Genomic DNA, 18873 nt, shown 5'->3' on the forward strand with positions numbered 1-18873 from the left:
AACAACACAAACTTGTTTGCCTGAATAATGTTGGGGAATTTACCCACTCAAAGTCTAGCTACATTTAATCACTTTACAAATTATGATAACAGATACACGCACACACTATCAACAAAAAACGTTGTCTTCATGAAATATTCATCACATGTTGACAAACAGCAGGAAGAAAATGGCCCAGAACCACTATTGTGGCACACATTTGTTGCTATTTTATTGTCATTTTTAATTCACACCAATATTATTATTATTACTGAACTGTAGACAACAGAACTGTGGATCAATCGGCCTCACGTACAGAGAGGGAAACTGTTTTCTGAAGGCAACACGCGTTTTTAATACAGTTTCCAACTGGACATAGGAGCAAATGTGTGAACGCATTTTTCAAGTTGTTTTCGATGTTTCTACTGGCTTTCTTTTATGCTATTGTGTGTTGCGCGTTTTGCTCCCGCCCACAAAAATCAGTGCTAGAGGAAAACAGCCGCTCCCGCTACTGATTGGCTCCGCGGTGCGCTCCAATCACCGCGATGTAGTGACTCTTCTCCACACAAACCCGAGCGGTCGACTAGTAAGGTTGTGACAAATGTAGCGAAAACACAAACAGGTTTTGTTTGGTTTTGTTTTTCTAACTGGATGTACTCCTGTTCGTGAAGACTAGAACAAGTTGAAGCAGAGGATTAAGAAAACGACAGCCGAGTAGTGGTCTAAATGGTCAGACTCGGAAGCAACGAGGGGATTTGGGAAGATTCAAGGACACATTTCTTCTCTATAAATACGATGGTGATGTTTATTTGATTCGACGCCAGCCTGGAGATTTGAATAAGAATGAAGGTCCTTGTGAAGAAGGTGCAGCAGGTGCTCTACGTCCTGCTGCCGTGTGTACTCCAGCTCTGCTGCGCTCAGACTCAAGGAGGTGGGTATAAACACCCGCACACACATATTCACACACGTTTATTTTTATCATTAGCCTGGGAGAGGAACGATGAATACAGTGGCGGTCCTAGGCTGTTTGGAACCCTGGGTGAACACTCCCCCCCCCCCCCCCCCCCCACACACACACACACACACACACTAATTAATGTTATCTTGTTGTATCCCTGTTGTGGTCAGTGCTATCCTCTATGTTGTTGCATGCTGGGGGCAGCAGGTTGAGGGTCACAGATACCAACAGACTAAATAAACTGATCCACAAGGCCAGTAATGTTGTGGGGATGGAGCTGGACTCTGTTAGGGTGGTGTCTGAGAGGCAGATGTTGTCCAAGATATGGATAATACCTCCCACCCATTCCATGACGTCCTGGCTACTCACAGGAGCACGCTCAGTGAGCGACTGAGTTTACCAAAAAGCGCCACTGAACGACACAGGAAATCATTCCTGCCCGTGGCCATCTCCCTGTACAATTCCTCCATCTAATACACTGTAAACACTGCAATAGTTACACCCTTTTTATACACGCTCTTTTTTACTCTGTAATATTCTTGTCATATTTTTTTTTATATTTATTTCTAATCACCAATTTTAATCCTTGATATTTAAAACTGAGTGATCTGTATACAGGGCTGGACTGGGACAAAAAATCGGCCCGGGCATTTTGACTAGAGACCGGCCCACCAGGTATTATACGAAAAAACATTAAGCCTTTGAATGAAAACGAACGCTGTTGTGACAGTGATGTACGCTGTCTTATTGGTCTATGTATGATTTCTATACGTTGTAAACCAGATAAAAACTTTGGTTGTAAGATTCAGATAATTATTTAATAAAAGCGAGATATTTTAAATGAGAATAAGAAAGAAAAGTATTTCTTTGTGCCCCTCTCCCTGTTAATGCCCTACCTGGCCCCTGGCAAAACTTTGCTAGACCCGCCCCTGCACAGTTACCAGCTGTCAGCTACACAGAAAGGATCCTGGGGTTATTTGTCGCTCAGAAACAGTTCATAACTTCCCTTCAACTCATCCATGTCACCTAAAAGGTAAACCTGTTTCTCCATCACCTGTTCAGCTCTGATGATTCAATAAGGAAATCTCCTGGTTTCATCTTCATGTTTCCCTCTCACCAGATAACCAAACCGACATAATGACCAGCAGCTTTTACAGCTGTGGTTCCAGCAAACATCAGCTGATACTAGAAATTAATATGAAATAAATTCTAACAACAGCTGATCAAGCTTAAACATGCTGCTGTTGTTTAGCGCGACAACCGCTGGTTTCTCCTTTCTGGCGCAAAGTGGGCGATAAACAAGCGAGAGAGAAAAGCCGATCAGCTGATCATTGATCAGTTTCACGATTGAATGAGAGAAGAAGAGACAACTGACAGCGTAAAGACAGAGAAAAACTCCAGCTTTGTGTCTTTTTCTATTCTAGCTGAAGTCCGGGACAAACTGCGTTCCTTTTCACCTCAATACGAAACGCGTAATATTTTCTCTGAATACGGAACAATTCTGTTTTTTAGGGGACAGTTGGCAACTCTAGTAACTAACCTTATGAATAAAATAAAGTTCACTATCAGTAACATAGCACCATAACCACCCAGCTGTAGAAATTCCGTCATGCTAGCTAGTACGCAGTACAAGTTATTGTAACTGACGGTAAAAAGTCAGCACAACGAAAATAAACTCCACCTAAACTTGGTTTATATCTGACCCAGATAGACTGCAGGTCATAACTTCTTACCTGAAGTTCAGTTCACCTGACACTCGGACCGGCGGCTGCTTCGGGTCTCTCCTCCTCCTGCCTCACCTTTCCCTCATCCACCTGGCCTCTTGTAGCAGCTCCGCCATAGCCACCACCAAACAACTGAGTTGTTTTTACACATCTGTCAGCATCTGGCCAATCCATCACCTTTCATTGTTTATACTGTTATAAAAATACATTTAAAAAAAATCATCGGCCCATAAAAACCAAAAATCACCATCGGCCCACCGGGCAAATGCCCGGTATGCCCGTGGCCAGTCCAGCTATGTCTGTATATATTAGTGCTATTTCTTAGATGTGTAAAATCTGTAACATCATTATTGTTTGGAGTTTAGTCTGTTACTGTTACTATTTTTACAATTTCTTCTTGGACCAACTGTAACCCACATAATGTCCTTAGGGATTAATAAAGTGTTCTGATTCTGATTGTTTCAGGATGACCTGCCATTATCCAATGACACATCTGCTTACCTGTATCTTTTGCTCGTTTCTCCTCTTCTTCTTTGCTCTTTTTTTTCTAAACTGAGCACCTGATGGCTTAGAAGTTTTCTTGTCCATCTTCCATTGGTTTGAATTTTGCACTCCAGTATGACCCATCCCCTAACCCAAGGTTCACAACAACATAACCTAATAAATCTACACCTTAGTTCACAGATTTGCTTTGTCTGGGTTTATTTCTGGGATTTCACACAACCCAGGATTCAAATCATGAATACATAATGGGCTTGGATTTACAACATTATGAATGAAATGTGCTCTATTTGGAAGCAGCCGGCCCCCCTCCCCTTTCGACGGGTTGTGTGAGAACACTGCAAGGGAACACTGCAAAGGCTGCAAAGGCAAGGAGAGAGGGCTGGCAGAAAGTTGCTGACAAATTAAACTCGTAAGTAATTTAATAATAATAATGGTAAATGGCCTGCATTTGTATAGCGCTTTTCTAGTCCCTAAGGACCCCAAAGCGCTACATTCAGTCATTCACCCATTCACACACACATTCACACACTGGCGATGGCAAGTGTTACGGCCCTAGCCTCTCTCTCTCTCCTGAGGGTGCCTGTGTGGGCGTGTCCCACTACCTCCCCTGCCTGAGATGCCACCTTTCCCTCCTGTACAGCTGACTCCCATCAGCAATTAAGGGTATTTAAGCCCAGAGCAGGGTGAGCTCTGGGCCAGAGTGCCATTTTGTGTGGGTCCAGCTAGTGAGCTGAGTGTCTTGTGGTGTTTCCAGCTAGTGAGCTGAGTGTCTTGTGGTGTTTCCAGCTAGTGAGCTGAGTGTCTTGTGGTGTTTCCAGCTAGTGAGCTGAGTGTCTTGTGGTGTTTCCAGCTAGTGAGCTGAGTGTCTTGTGGTGTTTCCAGCTAGTGAGCTGAGTGTCTTGTGGTGTTTCCAGCTAGTGAGCTGAGTGTCTTGTGGTGTTTCCAGCTAGTGAGCTGAGTGTCTTGTGGTGTTTCCAGCTAGTGAGCTGCGCTTTCCTTTTGACTTTTTGCCTTACTGACCGACGCCTGAGTTTTGTTTGTTTCTTTTATGGTGATAACGGCTTGTCCGTCTCTTTTAGTTGAATTACTTCAATAAAACTGTTTTATTTAACTGTTTTGCCTCCCTGACTCCTTTTTCTGACCCGGTCACTTTTGTTACTTCCCCCTCCCCGCCTAGACCCCTCAGGGGAACGTAACACAAGCTACATTGTAGCCACAGCTACCCTGGGGCGCACTGACAGAGGCGAATAATAATGGATTGGAGTTATATAGCGCTTTTCAAGGCACCCAAAGCGCTTTACAATGCCACTATTCATTCACTCTCACATTCACACACTGGTGGAGGCAAGCTACGGTTGTAGCCACAGCTGCCCTGGGGCAGACTGACAGAAGCCAGGCTGCCATATCGCGCCATCGGCCCCTCTGGCCAACACCAGTAGGCGGTAGGGTAGATTTATTATATTACATTATATCCTCTTTCACATTAGAGCCACAACAGGACCCACTAGAACATGGGAACAAGTAAAGGTGAAATATAAGAATATTCTACAGAATGGTACTATTTATCACTAATATTGCTTTTAGTCTCTTGAAAAGAGACCCTGAAATAATCTGTTTGTTTGTTTATCAGAATCAGAAACTTTATTGTCATTGTCACGAGAACAACGAAATGAAGAATGGTCCCCGATCATTGCATCATCCCTGGCAATATCAAAATATAAATAAAACAATAAAATTCAATAAATAAAATAGATGGAATACTTAAAATACTAATAAGATGTAACAGTAAAACATTCACATACATTCCCACACACATGCTATAACAGCAACCAAGAAAAGGGCAGAGCACAAAAAGACAGGTGGTGGTCCTGCACCCCCTCGTCAACAAGTTGGTTAAGTAAATAATACCCTCACGGGAAAATCGATATGTCTCTATGAGCACACTGTCGCGCTGAGCTAAAGGATCCTGTCTATCCCGCAATATACGCTGAATTCTGAAAACTCTCCTTATCAATCTTGCACCTTCCGCAATGGGTTGGTCGCGTAAACGGACAGGACATGGCTGCGACAGACTTCCCAAATCCACCTTCGCTTTTATAGCCGTGGTCCCTCATCTTGATTACACGAAGTAATTTACTATTACTACTCTAAAATATGAATTACATCTGAAATAATCAAATACATGAAATAGAATGATTAATAGTACATTTCCCTTTTTTTAGGAAATGGCCTGTATGTATCTGTATGAAATCAATAAAAGAATCAAATACTGCATTATCTTTAGTTACATTGATAATATTTATTTATGGAAAAACAGTGGAAAAATATCGCTGTTGCTTTCGTATAAATGAAGCGGACATACCTGAGTGGCCGCGATCTAATCCTGTTTACATAAAGTAAACCTGCTCCCGAGCAGGTTTACGCTTACAGCTCTGTTGCTATGACAGCAAGTCCCGGATGAGCTTCGGAGAACCGAACGATCAAAGATCACGCGAAATCGTCAACAATCTAATCCAGCTAACTTACTTAGCGAGGTACGAAGAACGGGCCCCTGGTTATTAAATGCCGCTCCAGCCAGCCAGAGAATCCCCCGTCGCCCCGCCCCTCTCCTCCCTGTGCCGCAAGCAGCAGGCACACCTCGCAAACTGAGGGCGCCCTTACTCCCACCGATCGGTGCCTATGACATCCCCAAAATGCGCTGGCATGATGTTTTCTTTTCTTTTCTTTCCTTTCCTTTTTTTTCCTCCTTTTTTTTTTGGCCGATGCCCGTGATGCTGCCCCCACCACGATGCCGCCCTGGGCAACCGCCCATGTCGCCCTTATCAAAAATCGCTACTGTCTGTGGGGTTTTTTTTTATAGTTTAAAAACGGCTCTTAAACTTGCAAGTTGATCTTTAAAATCAAGCCAGAAAGGTGTGAACAGATGCCTAGATACAGATATCCAAGAAACCAAGTAGCTGTGTGGTGTCTGTTTGTCAAACTGAAGGCTTCCACTTTCTTTTCTGATAGGAGCCAGTTTGGTCTATCTGAAGGTAGTGGCACGCAGCGCTGGCACTACGGTTTCATAAGTTAGTGTTTTGGGATTGTACCCTGTAACCAGATTGTAGACTGTAACCAGTGTTGAGGTCATTACCCAAAAAAAGTAATGTATCGAACAATTTCACCTGAAACTCATTGACACATACACACACCAGTTAGCTATGTAAACCTATAGGCTAGAGTCAAACACACCAACACAGTGAGGAGACAGCCCAAAGCCACCCCAGAGTGATCTCCACAGCCACACAAACAGCCACATTTCTAAATATGTTTCTTTAATTGACAGAACATCTCTCTGCTGTGCTAACGTGAATGGAAAGTGTTTATTTTTAGCTCATTAATTAAACTGTTAAAACTGAACATGATAAACTAGGTAACGCAGTGTGCTGGAGGTTGTGGGAAATGGCTCGCTGTATACTGACGTGGATAGCCTTTTAAAAATCAGATGATTAATGAATTCGCTTTTTTTAAAAAAATCTAAGAACCTTTGCTTTTCGCAGTGACCGTTTGTGACGGCACCAAGAACTTTCTGAGCACGATGGGAAATTCAGAAATCATGTACAACTTGATGAAGACGAGGTACAATAACTGCGACATTGTGATAGGAAACCTCGAGATCACCATGATGGGCCACACCAGAGACTTCAACTTTCTGGAGGTGAGGTTGCAAACATTACGAACAACAAACCAAGAGAGAGTTTGACTACCATTTTCTCCAGCTAAACAAAAACAAAGCTGAGGTAATAGTCTTTGGCGCCAAAGAAAAATGATTACAGGTCACCAGAGAACTTCAATCTATACATCTAAAAACCACAAACCAGGCGAGAAATTTGGGTGTAGTGATGGATGCAGACCCAAACTTAGAAAAACACATTAAGACAATAACAAAATCAGCTTACTATCACCTCAAGAATATTTCAAGGATAAAAGATCTGATGTCTCAACAGGACCTGGAAAAACTAGTCCATGCATTCATCTTTAGTAGGCTTGATTACTGTAACAGCATCTTTACAGGTCTACCTAAAAAAACCAGTCAGACAACTACAGCTCATTTAGAACTCTGCTGCTCGAGTCCTCACTAAGACCAAAAAAGTGGACCACATCAGTCCAGCTCTGAGGTCTTTACACTGGCTGCCTGTCCGTCAGAGGATAGACTTTAAAGTTCTGATGCTGGCCTATAAAGCTCTGAATGGTTTAGGACCAAAATACATCAGTGACCTCCTGACCCAGTATGAACCTTCCAGATCCCTCAGGTCATCTGGATCCGGTTTTTTATCAGTTCCCAGAGTCAGAACCAGACACGGAGAAGCTGCATTCAGCTTTTATGCTCCTTATATCTGGAACAAACTCCCAGAAAGCCTCAGATCAGCTGAAACAGTCAGTTTATTTAAATCCAGGTTGAAGACTCACCTATTCTCAGCTGCATTTGAATAAAGCACCAAATCCACACTTTAAGCTTAAATTTCAAAACTTACATTTTAACTACTGATTTTATCTACTGTTCTGATTTTATCTGTTTTGATTTTATATACAGTTTTGTTTGTTTGTTTGTTAATTAGTTTGTTTGTTTGCTTGTTTTAATCAATTTTAAATCATGCTTTTTATTTGGTTTTGTTTCTAATGTCTCTGTAAAGCACTTTGAATCACCTTGTTGTTGAATTGTGCTATACAAATAAACTTGCCTTGGCTTGCCTTACCATTATTCCTTTCACTGCAAAGGTGTCACCGACAAGATGAGTAAGGATGTGAATCAACCATTTTCATTCTGTTGTGTTTGATCGCTCTCTGTAATGGATTTTGTCTCAAATCCAGAATGAGCTCATTTATGCCCCCACCCCTTTTGTGCTAGTCATGCCACTGAAGTCAGTGACTAACTCAGTAAGCAAACACGCCCCTGCTGATTTGTGACCCTGATAACAATTTGATTGAGCAGAAGAATTGACAAATTACATTTTTCTCTTCCTTGTTCTTTTCTTTTGCCTTGCAGTCTATCAAGGAGGTGACAGGGTACATCCTTTTTGCTATCAATGAGTTCAGCCGCCTCCCACTGCACCACCTGCGCATCATCAGAGGCAGCACACTGTATGAGGACCAGTATGCCTTGGCTGTCATGGTCAACTATCAGAGGGATGGGGAGCATGGCCTTCAAGAACTGGGCCTGACTCACCTCACAGGTACACAGAGAGTCACTCATTTGATGTATAGAGTGTGTTTAACATGTGGGAGGCTGGATTGGAGCAGATAAGAGGTCAAGTTGGATGTGGCACTCTTACTGTTGGAGCTCCCACATCTACACAGTTCAGCCACACCTTTAGAATACCGGTTGTTGAAACGCAGCAGTGTGTGTGTTTGTGCCCGTGTGTGTGCTTGTGTGTATAGAAGTGATATGAAGTCCCTGGAATGTACCATGTGCTCAACCGCTCAACTGCCAGTGTAACATGAGCTCCAGCACATGATACGTTTGCTGTGTAGTAAACAGAGAATGGCAGAGTTTGTTAGGATGAGGCACAGGCCTGTTCGGGCTTGCTTTCCTAATTGTACTGCCCCATTTACACCTATGTGTACCTTCTACAGAGATCCTCAGGGGAGGAGTGAAGATCATCCGGAATAAGTATCTGAGCTACGCCCCGCAGGTGAATTGGCTGGACATAGTGAAGGATGGAACAGCCCAAATTGTGATAGAGGACAATGGGCCTGAAAGTGAGTGCACTGGGTTGTAACTACACACATAGATATATCTGCGTCTTGTTTTTAGGAGCCAGAAGTGAATCCGTTTGAGCCGACAGGTTAGAATCTTAAGCTAATACTAGCAAGCTTAATGTTAATGTGCATCCATAGACTGATGCATTGCATTACCCAGACACAAATACCTGCTAATTGTACTAACATACAAATAAAATAGTAGAATTTCACTCCACAAAATGATGCAATTAACCACACAGAAAACACCCAAAAACCTCCTTAAAAGGTGCAAACACGACAAACATGGTAAAGTGGACCATCTGAGGTGACACCTAGCAGACACGTGGTGGTCTAGCAGCCCCTGGTCTCAAACTTCAAAGCCTTAAAACAATTTAAACATGTGAGTCATTAAAAAAAATAAGCACAGAAGGTCAAATTAGTTCTAAAGACAGAAACCATTTTTTGTTTAAGTCTGTAAACATGTTTACACTGGCGAAACGTCTTATTGGAGTTAACTCGCACTTGGATTCACCCTCAACTGGCCATTAGAGGAACTGCAGGCTTCATTTTTCAGCGCTGCAAGTTGCATCTTGTAACTTGTTGAGGTTTCATTTTTTTCTTCTGCTGAACTTTGGATTTAAAACAAAAAACAAAATCTGAACTTTTCCTTTAATTTAAGACTTTTGTTCTGGTTTTGTATTAAAATGCGGAAACTAATAAGAGTTTTTTTTTTTTTTTTATCTCAGAGCCTTGTCACAAAGCCTGTGGAGACGTGCCATGCTGGGGTCCAGGAAATGACACATGCCAGATCTGTGAGTCATATCAAGCACCTTTATCTTTAATGTCTTGATTTTCCACGCACTGGTTACCTTGTGAGATGTCTCACACATGAATCATGGCTGCTGCCAGAGTTGTTCATTTACATTGCACATTGTTAATAATATACGTAACTTCAAAGTTAAAAGTTTAATATGCATCTACGGTACAGTTTTAGTTTCACGCCAGGTTTTTACAAGCGTCGACTCTCTTACAGTGACAAAGACCGTGTGCGCCCCTCAGTGTAGTGGCCGCTGCTTTGGTAGAAACCCGAGCGAGTGCTGCCACGTTGAGTGTGCTGGAGGTTGCACTGGGCCCAAGGATACAGACTGCTTTGTGAGTCCAAGTCTTCCACAGGCTTTAATGAGAAGATATTTTCACATGTTGCAGTACAGAAAACGCAGATGTAAAAATAAAATGTTCCTCTGTTATAAATTGCATTTTGCAGGCCTGCAGGAACTTCAACAACTCGGGCTCCTGCGTGCCTCAGTGCCCACAAACTGTGATCTACAACAGGCTTACATATAGAATGGAGCCCAACCCCAATGCCAAGTACCAGTACGGCTCTATTTGTGTGACCCAATGCCCCAGTGAGTCCCACACATGACAATATTCACATAAACTCAGAATTTATACATAGTTTCTTCCTGTAAGATTGCTGTTTTTACATATTTTTAATCATTGTTATGACTGCGCTGTTCAGCTTTCTTCACAGTGTTTACTGAAGGCTTAACGCAGTCACTGACGATCATTTATGCATTTATTCTCATGTGTTTTCTGTTTTTTTTAATAGAAAACGTTGTGGTGGATGGCAGTTCATGTGTGAGCAACTGCCCATCTAATAAAATGGAAGTGGAGAAAAATGGTGTGAAAACATGTGAGCCCTGCAAAGGCCTCTGCCCTAAAGGTATTTCATGCAGATCGAACTCAAGCTCTCTCTACAGATACCTTACAGCTTTGCTGTTATTAACTGTTTCCTTCTCATCTTTTTTTTTCCCAGTTTGCCATGGCACAAGCTGGACTGATTCAAACAGCGAAACGGTCGATGCTCGCAACATAGAAAGTTTTATAAACTGCACTAAGATCCAGGGAAGTCTTAACTTCCTGGTGACGGGAATAGAAGGGTAAAAAAAACTTTCTTTCATAAAACGCAGCAAAGATTTAAAAAAAAAATTCTCTAGATCAACCTGCACTTTTTTGACGTTTTTGCAACATGCTTTTCCTTTTACTTACTTATTTCATTTTGGCTCAGTGATGACTACAACAAGGTACCACCCCTTGATCCAGAAAAACTGAAAATCTTCAACACGGTGGAGGAGATTACAGGTGTGTGTATGTTGTGGGGTTGTGCTTTTTTTTTAGACTGTCACTTAGACTGCTTTTATCTTTTTATGTTATTTAATGCCATTTGCAGTCTGGTTGAGGCTTCTGAAAAACAATCTCTCTGTTTTCAGACTTCCTCAACATCCAGTCGTGGCCTGCAAGCATGTCTGACCTGTCAGTCTTCTCCAACCTCCAAACAATTCAGGGAAGAAAACTTTACAAGTGAGAAACAGTTTTTTTGTTTTTGTCTTTTCTGCATTGTTATGCAGACAGAGTATTTGCTGGAATATAAAAGTAATTTTGTTTTTATTTTCTTTGTTATTTCTAATTTTTATCCTATCTTGTTATCCTGTTTAGAGGAGTGATTAGTAAAAGGTACAGTAAAGATTTCACATGCTCACATCTCTCTATCTCCTCTTAGAGCCTACAAATGTTCTGTCCGAATCCGTGGTGTTGGTATTTTTCAGTATGATTTTTTTCAGGGGTAATTCAGCACTGGGATTGTTTGGTTAAGCCGGCCGTGGGCACAACTTTTTAAAGCTGGGAGAGGCAGCATGTTTTTGACATCAATTTGACAAAGAAAAAGCTCTTTTCAGGCTGGTCTCAAGCTTCAGTAAATGAGAGGAAAGCAAGATGGGGTACATCAGAGTACTTTTACCTGGGTTTAAATCCCGTCTGAAACCAAAAGCACTAAAGCATTAAAAACAAACCGCCTTCTCAGCTTTAATGAGTTCACATATAACTAAAGAATTTACCAAAGTAGATTCTACAAAATTGATACCGCAGTATCAGTTTTGTTGTAGTATTTCCATACTACATACTACATGATGCATGAAAATACTGAAGATTAAACATGAATATGTTTGTTGGCTGTTTGTCTTTTTAAGTACACGGGTTATGCAATTTGAAAAACATGACATTCAGACACCGAATCACTGAATTCATATTGTGTCTAAAAGGTATCAAAATGAATAGATGGTGACAAACTTCTCAAAGAAAACACACTGTGAAAGATTATATTACATCATTAAATGTGATCAGTAAGAACAACAAGAAACACAAAGTGCCACACTGCTGGATTTTGTGCAAATACAGCTAAAGTGCATTAATTGTGTTTGTAAACCTTAAAAAATAATGTCTGACATCATGTTCTTGAAAACTGCTAAACCTAAAAGAAATATGGCTTTCAATATTCACTTTGATTTTGTGGTATTTTAAACAAAATTGGAACATTTTCATCCACTTTCTGACCTTTATTTACTTCCTGCTGTTCTACAGGAGCTATGCACTCCTGGTGGTTAAGATCAATTCTCTGACCTCGCTGGGGTTGCGCTCGCTGCAAAACATAAATGATGGTGCCGTGTACATTAAAGGAAACAAGAATCTCTGCTATCATGATACTGTCAAATGGACACGGCTTTTAGGCTCCCGTCCACAGAAACGTTCAAAGCTCTTAGTCATGGCCAACAACCAAAAGAAGGGTGAATGTGGTGAGTGGGGGCGGACCATTTAAAACTTGCAAGACGTGATTGTGAACAATGGCTCTGCTCATAACATCGTTTCTGTTTTGGTTGCGTCCTTAGTTAAAGAGAAGCATGTGTGTCACCCGCTGTGCTCCTCTGATGGCTGCTGGGGTCCGGGTCCAGACCAGTGTGTCAGCTGAAAGAAATACAGCAGGGGAGGAACCTGTGTACCAGACTGCATGTTCTTAACTGGGTCAGTATTCACAAAATGACGTATAAAGCGATTATTAATATAAAGCTTTAACGGTGTAACATGTATGCAGGTTGTTAGAGAGTGAATGACAAGAAGGAGTGGTATTAAAGAAACAAGCAGTGATTTAGAGAATTGATATTTTCTGATGGTTTCAAAAAGAATTTACATTTTAAAGCACAAATACTCGCACCCTGTTTGAAGTGCCACATTGCAAATAGATTATGTGCAAATACAGATAAAGTACATGCTTAATCGTATCCACCGTGCTCTCTGTGCACAAATCAGCAGGGGAGACAAATTGAATAACTGATTCAAATGCATTGCCGCCCAATTCTAGTGTGTTATAAACAATTTTCCCTCTAAACTGCGCGCGTGCAGTCTCTGCGCACAGAAATCTGCGTTGCGCACAAAAAAAAAATCTAACCTGAATTGAAATTAAAATTAAAATGTTAACAATTTTTGTTTTGCAGTGTTAGTCAGTAAGTGACTGGCTGCTCCTGTATGGGATTAGAACGATGCCAACCTTATCCCGTAGTTCAGCCAATAATGCGATTCACATTTGTATATACGCAGCTAATCAACGTCGTTGACAGGCTATGACAGCGTCCTTGTGTGCCAAAAAAAAAAAAAAAAAAAAAAAAAAGCGTCCTTGTGTGCCGACACCGGTAGCAAAGCGACGTGGCTGATGTGGAGTGAAGCCACGTTAATGACAACGTGTACAACCATTGGAGATGTGAGCAGGACAGACGGCACAAATGACGGAAAAGTGTGGACTTTATACCAGTTTTTAAATTGTGTTGATAAGCCACGTAAAACCAGACTTATGATAAAAATATATGTAATGTTTGGTTTTCTTCCTGAATACTATCGTTGTTTATATTTACTGCAGGAAGAAACGGTAAAAACAGCGATTTATAAAGAAAACCTCGAAAGCACTCTCCGCCTGTGAGTGAAAAAACAAAACAGGAAAAAAAACCCCACCCTTTCCTATTGGTCGAACAATGTACCATGTCGACCAATCAAAAAATGATATGGCAACCTGGCATTTAGTTGTTTAGGAAAGGGTGGCGGTGTTTTGAGACGTGAGAGATTCGCAATGTTTAGTGCAAATCTTGTGTAGTTAGTGTGCAGCGACTGCTGAATGTTACAGGTGTTACAGGAGTGATACATCTCCTGTTGTCAGGCCTGCAGGTATCAAGCTGTTGTTCTTCTTTATCTCATAGTGGACAGAAATGTTTTTTTGGAGTGGCACAAATAATTTGTGTGGCATCAAATTTGATGCAGAACACCTGATTGTTCTGTAAATAGTTTAAAATGTTTATTTTAACAAAAAAAAAAACCCGCCTTGGCTGCATTTTTAGGTAAACGGCTGCAAAAAACATATTGCATAACTCAGTTACTTTTTTGAAGAAGTAACTATATAATTAATTGCCCAACATTGGTCATTATATTGTTCTGAAGGCAGGACTGTGATGCAGTTTTCTGCCTCGCCATTAGAGGGCGCGGCCGTTTTGTGAGTAATGTTTTGACTGGGATGAAAAATGGTGTTCATGGAGGCGGTGTGAATCACAAGTTATGCTCGGGAGCAGTTTATGTGGGTTCATTGAGAGTGTGCGTCCATAAGACTGGTGAGTTTCAGGATATTTCTTGTGTAAGAAGGATAGCCTGTATGTTTATCACTCTATACATTTTCTATACATTTTCTTATTTTCTATAAGTTATCGCTAAGCTAAGCGCGCTAAGCTAAGCAAAGTTCGCCTAGGCCATACTGAGTTCGGTTTCAGTTGGTGATTTGTTATGTGTATTTGCCTTCTTTAGTTGGCATCATAAGTGAGTGGGGCACAAGAGTTAAGTGATGGAAAGATGTTTATTTTCTTTGTTGCCAAATATGGTTCAGACTATAAGTAAAAGCCGCCAGCTTAGTAGTAGGGCCTATAAGACAAGTATGTGGCTGTAATATATTATATTGTGATTATTGTTGTCTATAATTTGATTGTAATTTGTGTTCTGTTTTTCCATTCTGTTTGTAGAACCACACACACACACATATACCCACGCCCACGCTAAATCTGCCATTAAAGAGTTGAACAATCATCCCCTGTCCTCATTATTTTCTGGAGGGTCATAGTGGCACTTGACCTGTGCACACCCTGCGATCACCACCGTAGAACTGAACCTCATATCAGAAATCATCATAACAAAATTGGTCCTTCGAGCCGGATCAGGTGATTACAGAGTGAAGATGGATTATGACCCCCAGAGAGCAGGTGCACGTCCATGGAGGGCTGTGCGACCTCCAGGATGGATGACTCAGTATGAAGGCTACACACTGCCACAACTGCTACATTGGAGCAACAGCAGACTAGAGAAGGATACGCCAAGATGACGCCCTTCACCCAGACTCCTGGTTCTATTGGAGCTGCAGGACAGACCCCAGTGTCATCCAGCATCCCTCAGGAGTTCATGAACATTGTGCAGCAACTGCAGGAGGACAACAGGCAACTTCAGCTGATGGTAGGAGACATGAGGAGGCAGATGGACCGTAATGTCACCACGTTGGAACCAACCTGCTTACGTTCTGCCCAGCAACCAGGGGGCTACATTTCAGCTGATGACACTTGGGTCTCCACACCTCTAACTACACAGCCTTTTCCCCTGAGACCAGAGCAGCACAATATATCCTACACACAGGATGCAGCTGAAGAATGGCCAGTACCACCACCTCCAGTTTTTCTCCCGAGAGATCATTCTGATCTACCAGAGGTACAGTCTTTTCCACCTCCACGGCTACCAGCCATTGCACAAGAGCATAGCCAACGCTTACAAGAGCTACAGTTACAGCAACCCTCAGCCACTGAAGCTCCTGACTTTCAGCCTTGTGCACCACAGTCCACCCCCTTATCTCGATCACTAGCTGGACCTAGTTTCGACGCGAACATGCTCCCCCCAGAACAAGTGTTGGCTCCCACTACAGCTGTAGCTGTAAAGGAGAAGACCTACAGAGGACCATCGCCCTCCATCCCAGAGTTCACGAAGGGTGATCCCAGGCAGTTTGCTAGATTAAGGCTTGCCCTAGACAATATTCTCCCCTTTGATGCAACCGAGAGGTTCAAATATCAGGTCTTATGTGACCACCTTAAGTTTGAGGAAGCTCTTTTAATTGCTGACTCCTACAGTAACTCACCTCACCCCTACTCTGACACGATGGCCTCGCTCACTAAACATTACGGTCAGCCGCACCAGCTGTCACTGCAGAGGATAGCAAAGCTTATGGATGAGCCCAGCATCCGCCCAGGTGACACAACTGGATTCAGAAGGTTTGCACTGAGAGTCCGTGCTCTGGTCGGCATGTTAGAGCAACTTGGGGAAGATGGACACATAGAGCTGCAATGCGGGTCTCATGTTGCTAGACTGACACGAAAGCTACCCCAAGACCTACGTGCTGCTTTCCGCCGCTACCTTTACCCACAGAAAGATGGAATACCATCATTGAGAGACTTTGCAGAGTGGCTGGAGTATGAGCTGGTCATTCAAGAGGGCGGAGATCACACAGAGAAGGTAGAGGAGAGCTCGAGAGACAGGAGCAGCATGAAAAGAGATAAAAGAGCCACCAAAAGGACTACCACCGTGCTGCACGGTGCAACACACAACACTGCCCCCCAAAGGTCCTCAGCCACAACCCCTTACACTTCTGAGGTCCAAGACAAGCCCACAGCTTATTGTCCATATTGTAATAACACTCTGCACTTCCTAGATCAATGTGTCAACTTCAAGATGCTGACTAAGGAGCAGAAATCAACTTGGATTAAGTCCAACAATCGCTGCTGGTGTTGTGGGCGGCACCACCAGGCCGCTCAGTGTCGACTTAAAATGCAGTGTAAGGCATGCAGGGGAAAACACCTAGAGGCCCTCCATGAAGTGAATCTCAGACCTGCTGCACCCAATCCACCAATGGAACACGTCGCTGTGCTTCTGAAGATAACCAAAGTGCTCCTGCAGAACGGTGAGCACACCCTGGAGACATTCGCCATATTGGATGATGGATCTGAGAGGACGATCCTTCTCCCTGAGGCCACTCAAAGACTGCAGTTACAGGGCATGGCAGAGAGTCTTACTCTACGTATGGTGAGACAAGGATTGAGAACCTTGCATGGTGCATCAGTGACAGTCAAAGTCTCCCCTGCCAGCCAACCATCCAGAACATTCACCATTGAGAGAGCCTTCACAGCTGATGACCTAGGCTTGGCTGAGCATTCATACCCCGTGAAAGCACTTCAACAGAAATATAGACACTTGAGAAGGCTTCCCTTGCAGCCCTTCACAAATGCCCAGCCACTCCTTCTGATCGGCTCTGACTGTCCTCACCTAGTAACGCCCATCAAACCTGTGCGCCTAGGCTTACCTGGAGGACCAGCTGCAGTCAAGACTAGACTTGGTTGGGTACTACAGGGACCAATTGTTAACTTGTTATTTTCTGTTTTATCGCGAGAGTACTGTTGCCCGCGAAGTGTTGTTGTTGTGGTGGGTATAAAAAATGGCGGAACGAATAAAGCGCTGTGAATTGCTTGCTAATTTCTTGTTTTTGATTTATGTATGTTATGTTTTGTTTTACTTCATATGTTTATATGTTTCATATGTTGTTTGTTTAATTTAAGACAAAAAAAAAATTAAATGAATGAGAGGTAAAACTTGAGGGGGTAGGGACAAATAAGTAAATACTTCAGCCTACTCCTTTTCAAACAAATAATGGAATGATATTTTGTAATGATTGTGAAGGCACATGTTTGAAATGTTTGAAATAAAAATGAACTGAACTGAACTGAACTGAATGAGAGTACGACGTCGTGTCTTTTGAGTTAACATTGGTAGCAGAGGATGGTTTCCAATTACAAAGTACCACCAAAGCTTGATGAAGCCAGGCCATACGAATGCTGGAAGAATGAAGTCAATATCTGGAGACGAGTTACGGAGCTGGATAAAAAGAAACAGGCACTCGCGGTGGCGCTGGGGCTCGAGGGAAGAGCCAGAGAAACGGCCATGGAGATACCCGCGGAAGATTTGGACAAAGATGACGGTATGGAAATACTACTTGCAAAACTTGACGCGGTGTTTCAGAGAGAAGAGAAAGACCGCGCTTATGAAGCCTACTCGTGTTTTGACTCCATTGCAAAGAACCACAGCATGTCGATGGCAGACTACATTATAGACTTTGAACAGCGTTATAACCGGATGAAAAAGTACAACATGACGCTGCCTGACGCTGTGCTAGCATTTAAGCTTCTAGATACAGCTTGTCTTGATGAGAAAAGTCGACAGCTTGCACTGACAGCGTGCACGGACTTAACGTTTGCGTCTATGAAGTCTGCACTGAAACGGATTTTCGGAGGGAAAGTAACCGGAGTTTTCAGCGGAATTCAACTGAACCAAGAAGCAGTTTTCCTTACGGAACAAAAAGGTCCCAAATACAAACGAAACAACGGTACTTCATCGCGGAGTGGACAGCAACAACCACTACAAGGTACCAACCCAGTTGACAAGTTTGGCAAGCGAACAAGATGTGCTATTTGTCAGAGCACTTACCACTGGGCGAAAGACTGTCCTCATTGTAATGGTGACCAAGTAAAGCTAACTGAAGATGGGAAAGTGGAGGAGTGTAACATTACTTTGTACACTAAAGCCTCAATGACAGACTCTGAAATCTTCCTGACTGAGGCACTGGGGTCAGCCATTATTGATACTGCATGTACACGTACAGTTTGTGGTCAGAAGTGGCTAGATAGTTACATGCGTGACCTCAGCCAAGGCCAAGTAAACAAGCTGTTGCAATCAGAAACCCCCAGCTCCAGACCATTTCGCTTTGGGGATGGAATTGTAGTGTATTCCAGCAGAAAAGTGAAACTTCCAGCCAAAATTGGACAAACAAAATGTGACATTGAAAGTGAAGTAGTTCCTGTTGACATTCCACTACTACTGAGCAAAACGTCTCTCAAGAAAGCAGGGACTGTTCTAGACATGGAGAATGACAGTGTTGTCATGTTCAAGCAGCCTGTTCCCCTAGAGCTCACTAGTTCGGGACACTATTGTGTGGACATTAGAGATGAAAATACTACAGAAAGCTGCAATGAAAATGAA

General features: G+C 42.6%; 1 protein-coding gene across 1 annotated transcript; it reads left to right on the forward strand.

Moving 5' to 3' along the window:
• Positions 1-480: 480 nt before the first annotated feature.
• On the forward strand, positions 481-15101 carry LOC308403282 (receptor tyrosine-protein kinase erbB-3-like). The gene is made up of 15 exons (XM_080892575.1): positions 481-910; positions 6705-6862; positions 8192-8378; positions 8779-8904; positions 9633-9698; positions 9920-10038; positions 10151-10292; positions 10496-10609; positions 10703-10826; positions 10955-11028; positions 11157-11247; positions 11383-11400; positions 12304-12515; positions 12609-12741; positions 14772-15101. The coding sequence occupies exons 1-14, from the start codon at positions 823-825 to the stop codon at positions 12686-12688; spliced, it is 1599 nt and encodes a 532-aa protein (XP_080748701.1). The 5' UTR covers positions 481-822; the 3' UTR covers positions 12689-12741; positions 14772-15101.
• The last annotated feature ends 3772 nt before the right edge of the window (positions 15102-18873 follow it).

The sequence above is a fragment of the Rhamphochromis sp. 'chilingali' genome (genome assembly GCF_963969265.1).
Source record: "Rhamphochromis sp. 'chilingali' genome assembly, chromosome: 9".
In the NCBI taxonomy this organism is placed as follows: Eukaryota; Metazoa; Chordata; class Actinopteri; order Cichliformes; family Cichlidae; genus Rhamphochromis; species Rhamphochromis sp. 'chilingali'.

What these genes read in the sequence shown, in the direction of transcription:
- LOC308403282 (XM_080892575.1), top strand. Translation starts at nt 823, where the DNA reads ATGAAGGTCCTTGTGAAGAAGGTGCAGCAGGTGCTCTACGTCCTGCTG. An exon ending in GGGCCTGACTCACCTCACAG is followed by an intron (nt 8,379 to 8,778) that starts GTACACAGAGAG and finishes TACCTTCTACAG; the next exon opens with AGATCCTCAGGGGAGGAGTG. An exon ending in CAAAGGCCTCTGCCCTAAAG is followed by an intron (nt 10,610 to 10,702) that starts GTATTTCATGCA and finishes TTTTTTTCCCAG; the next exon opens with TTTGCCATGGCACAAGCTGG.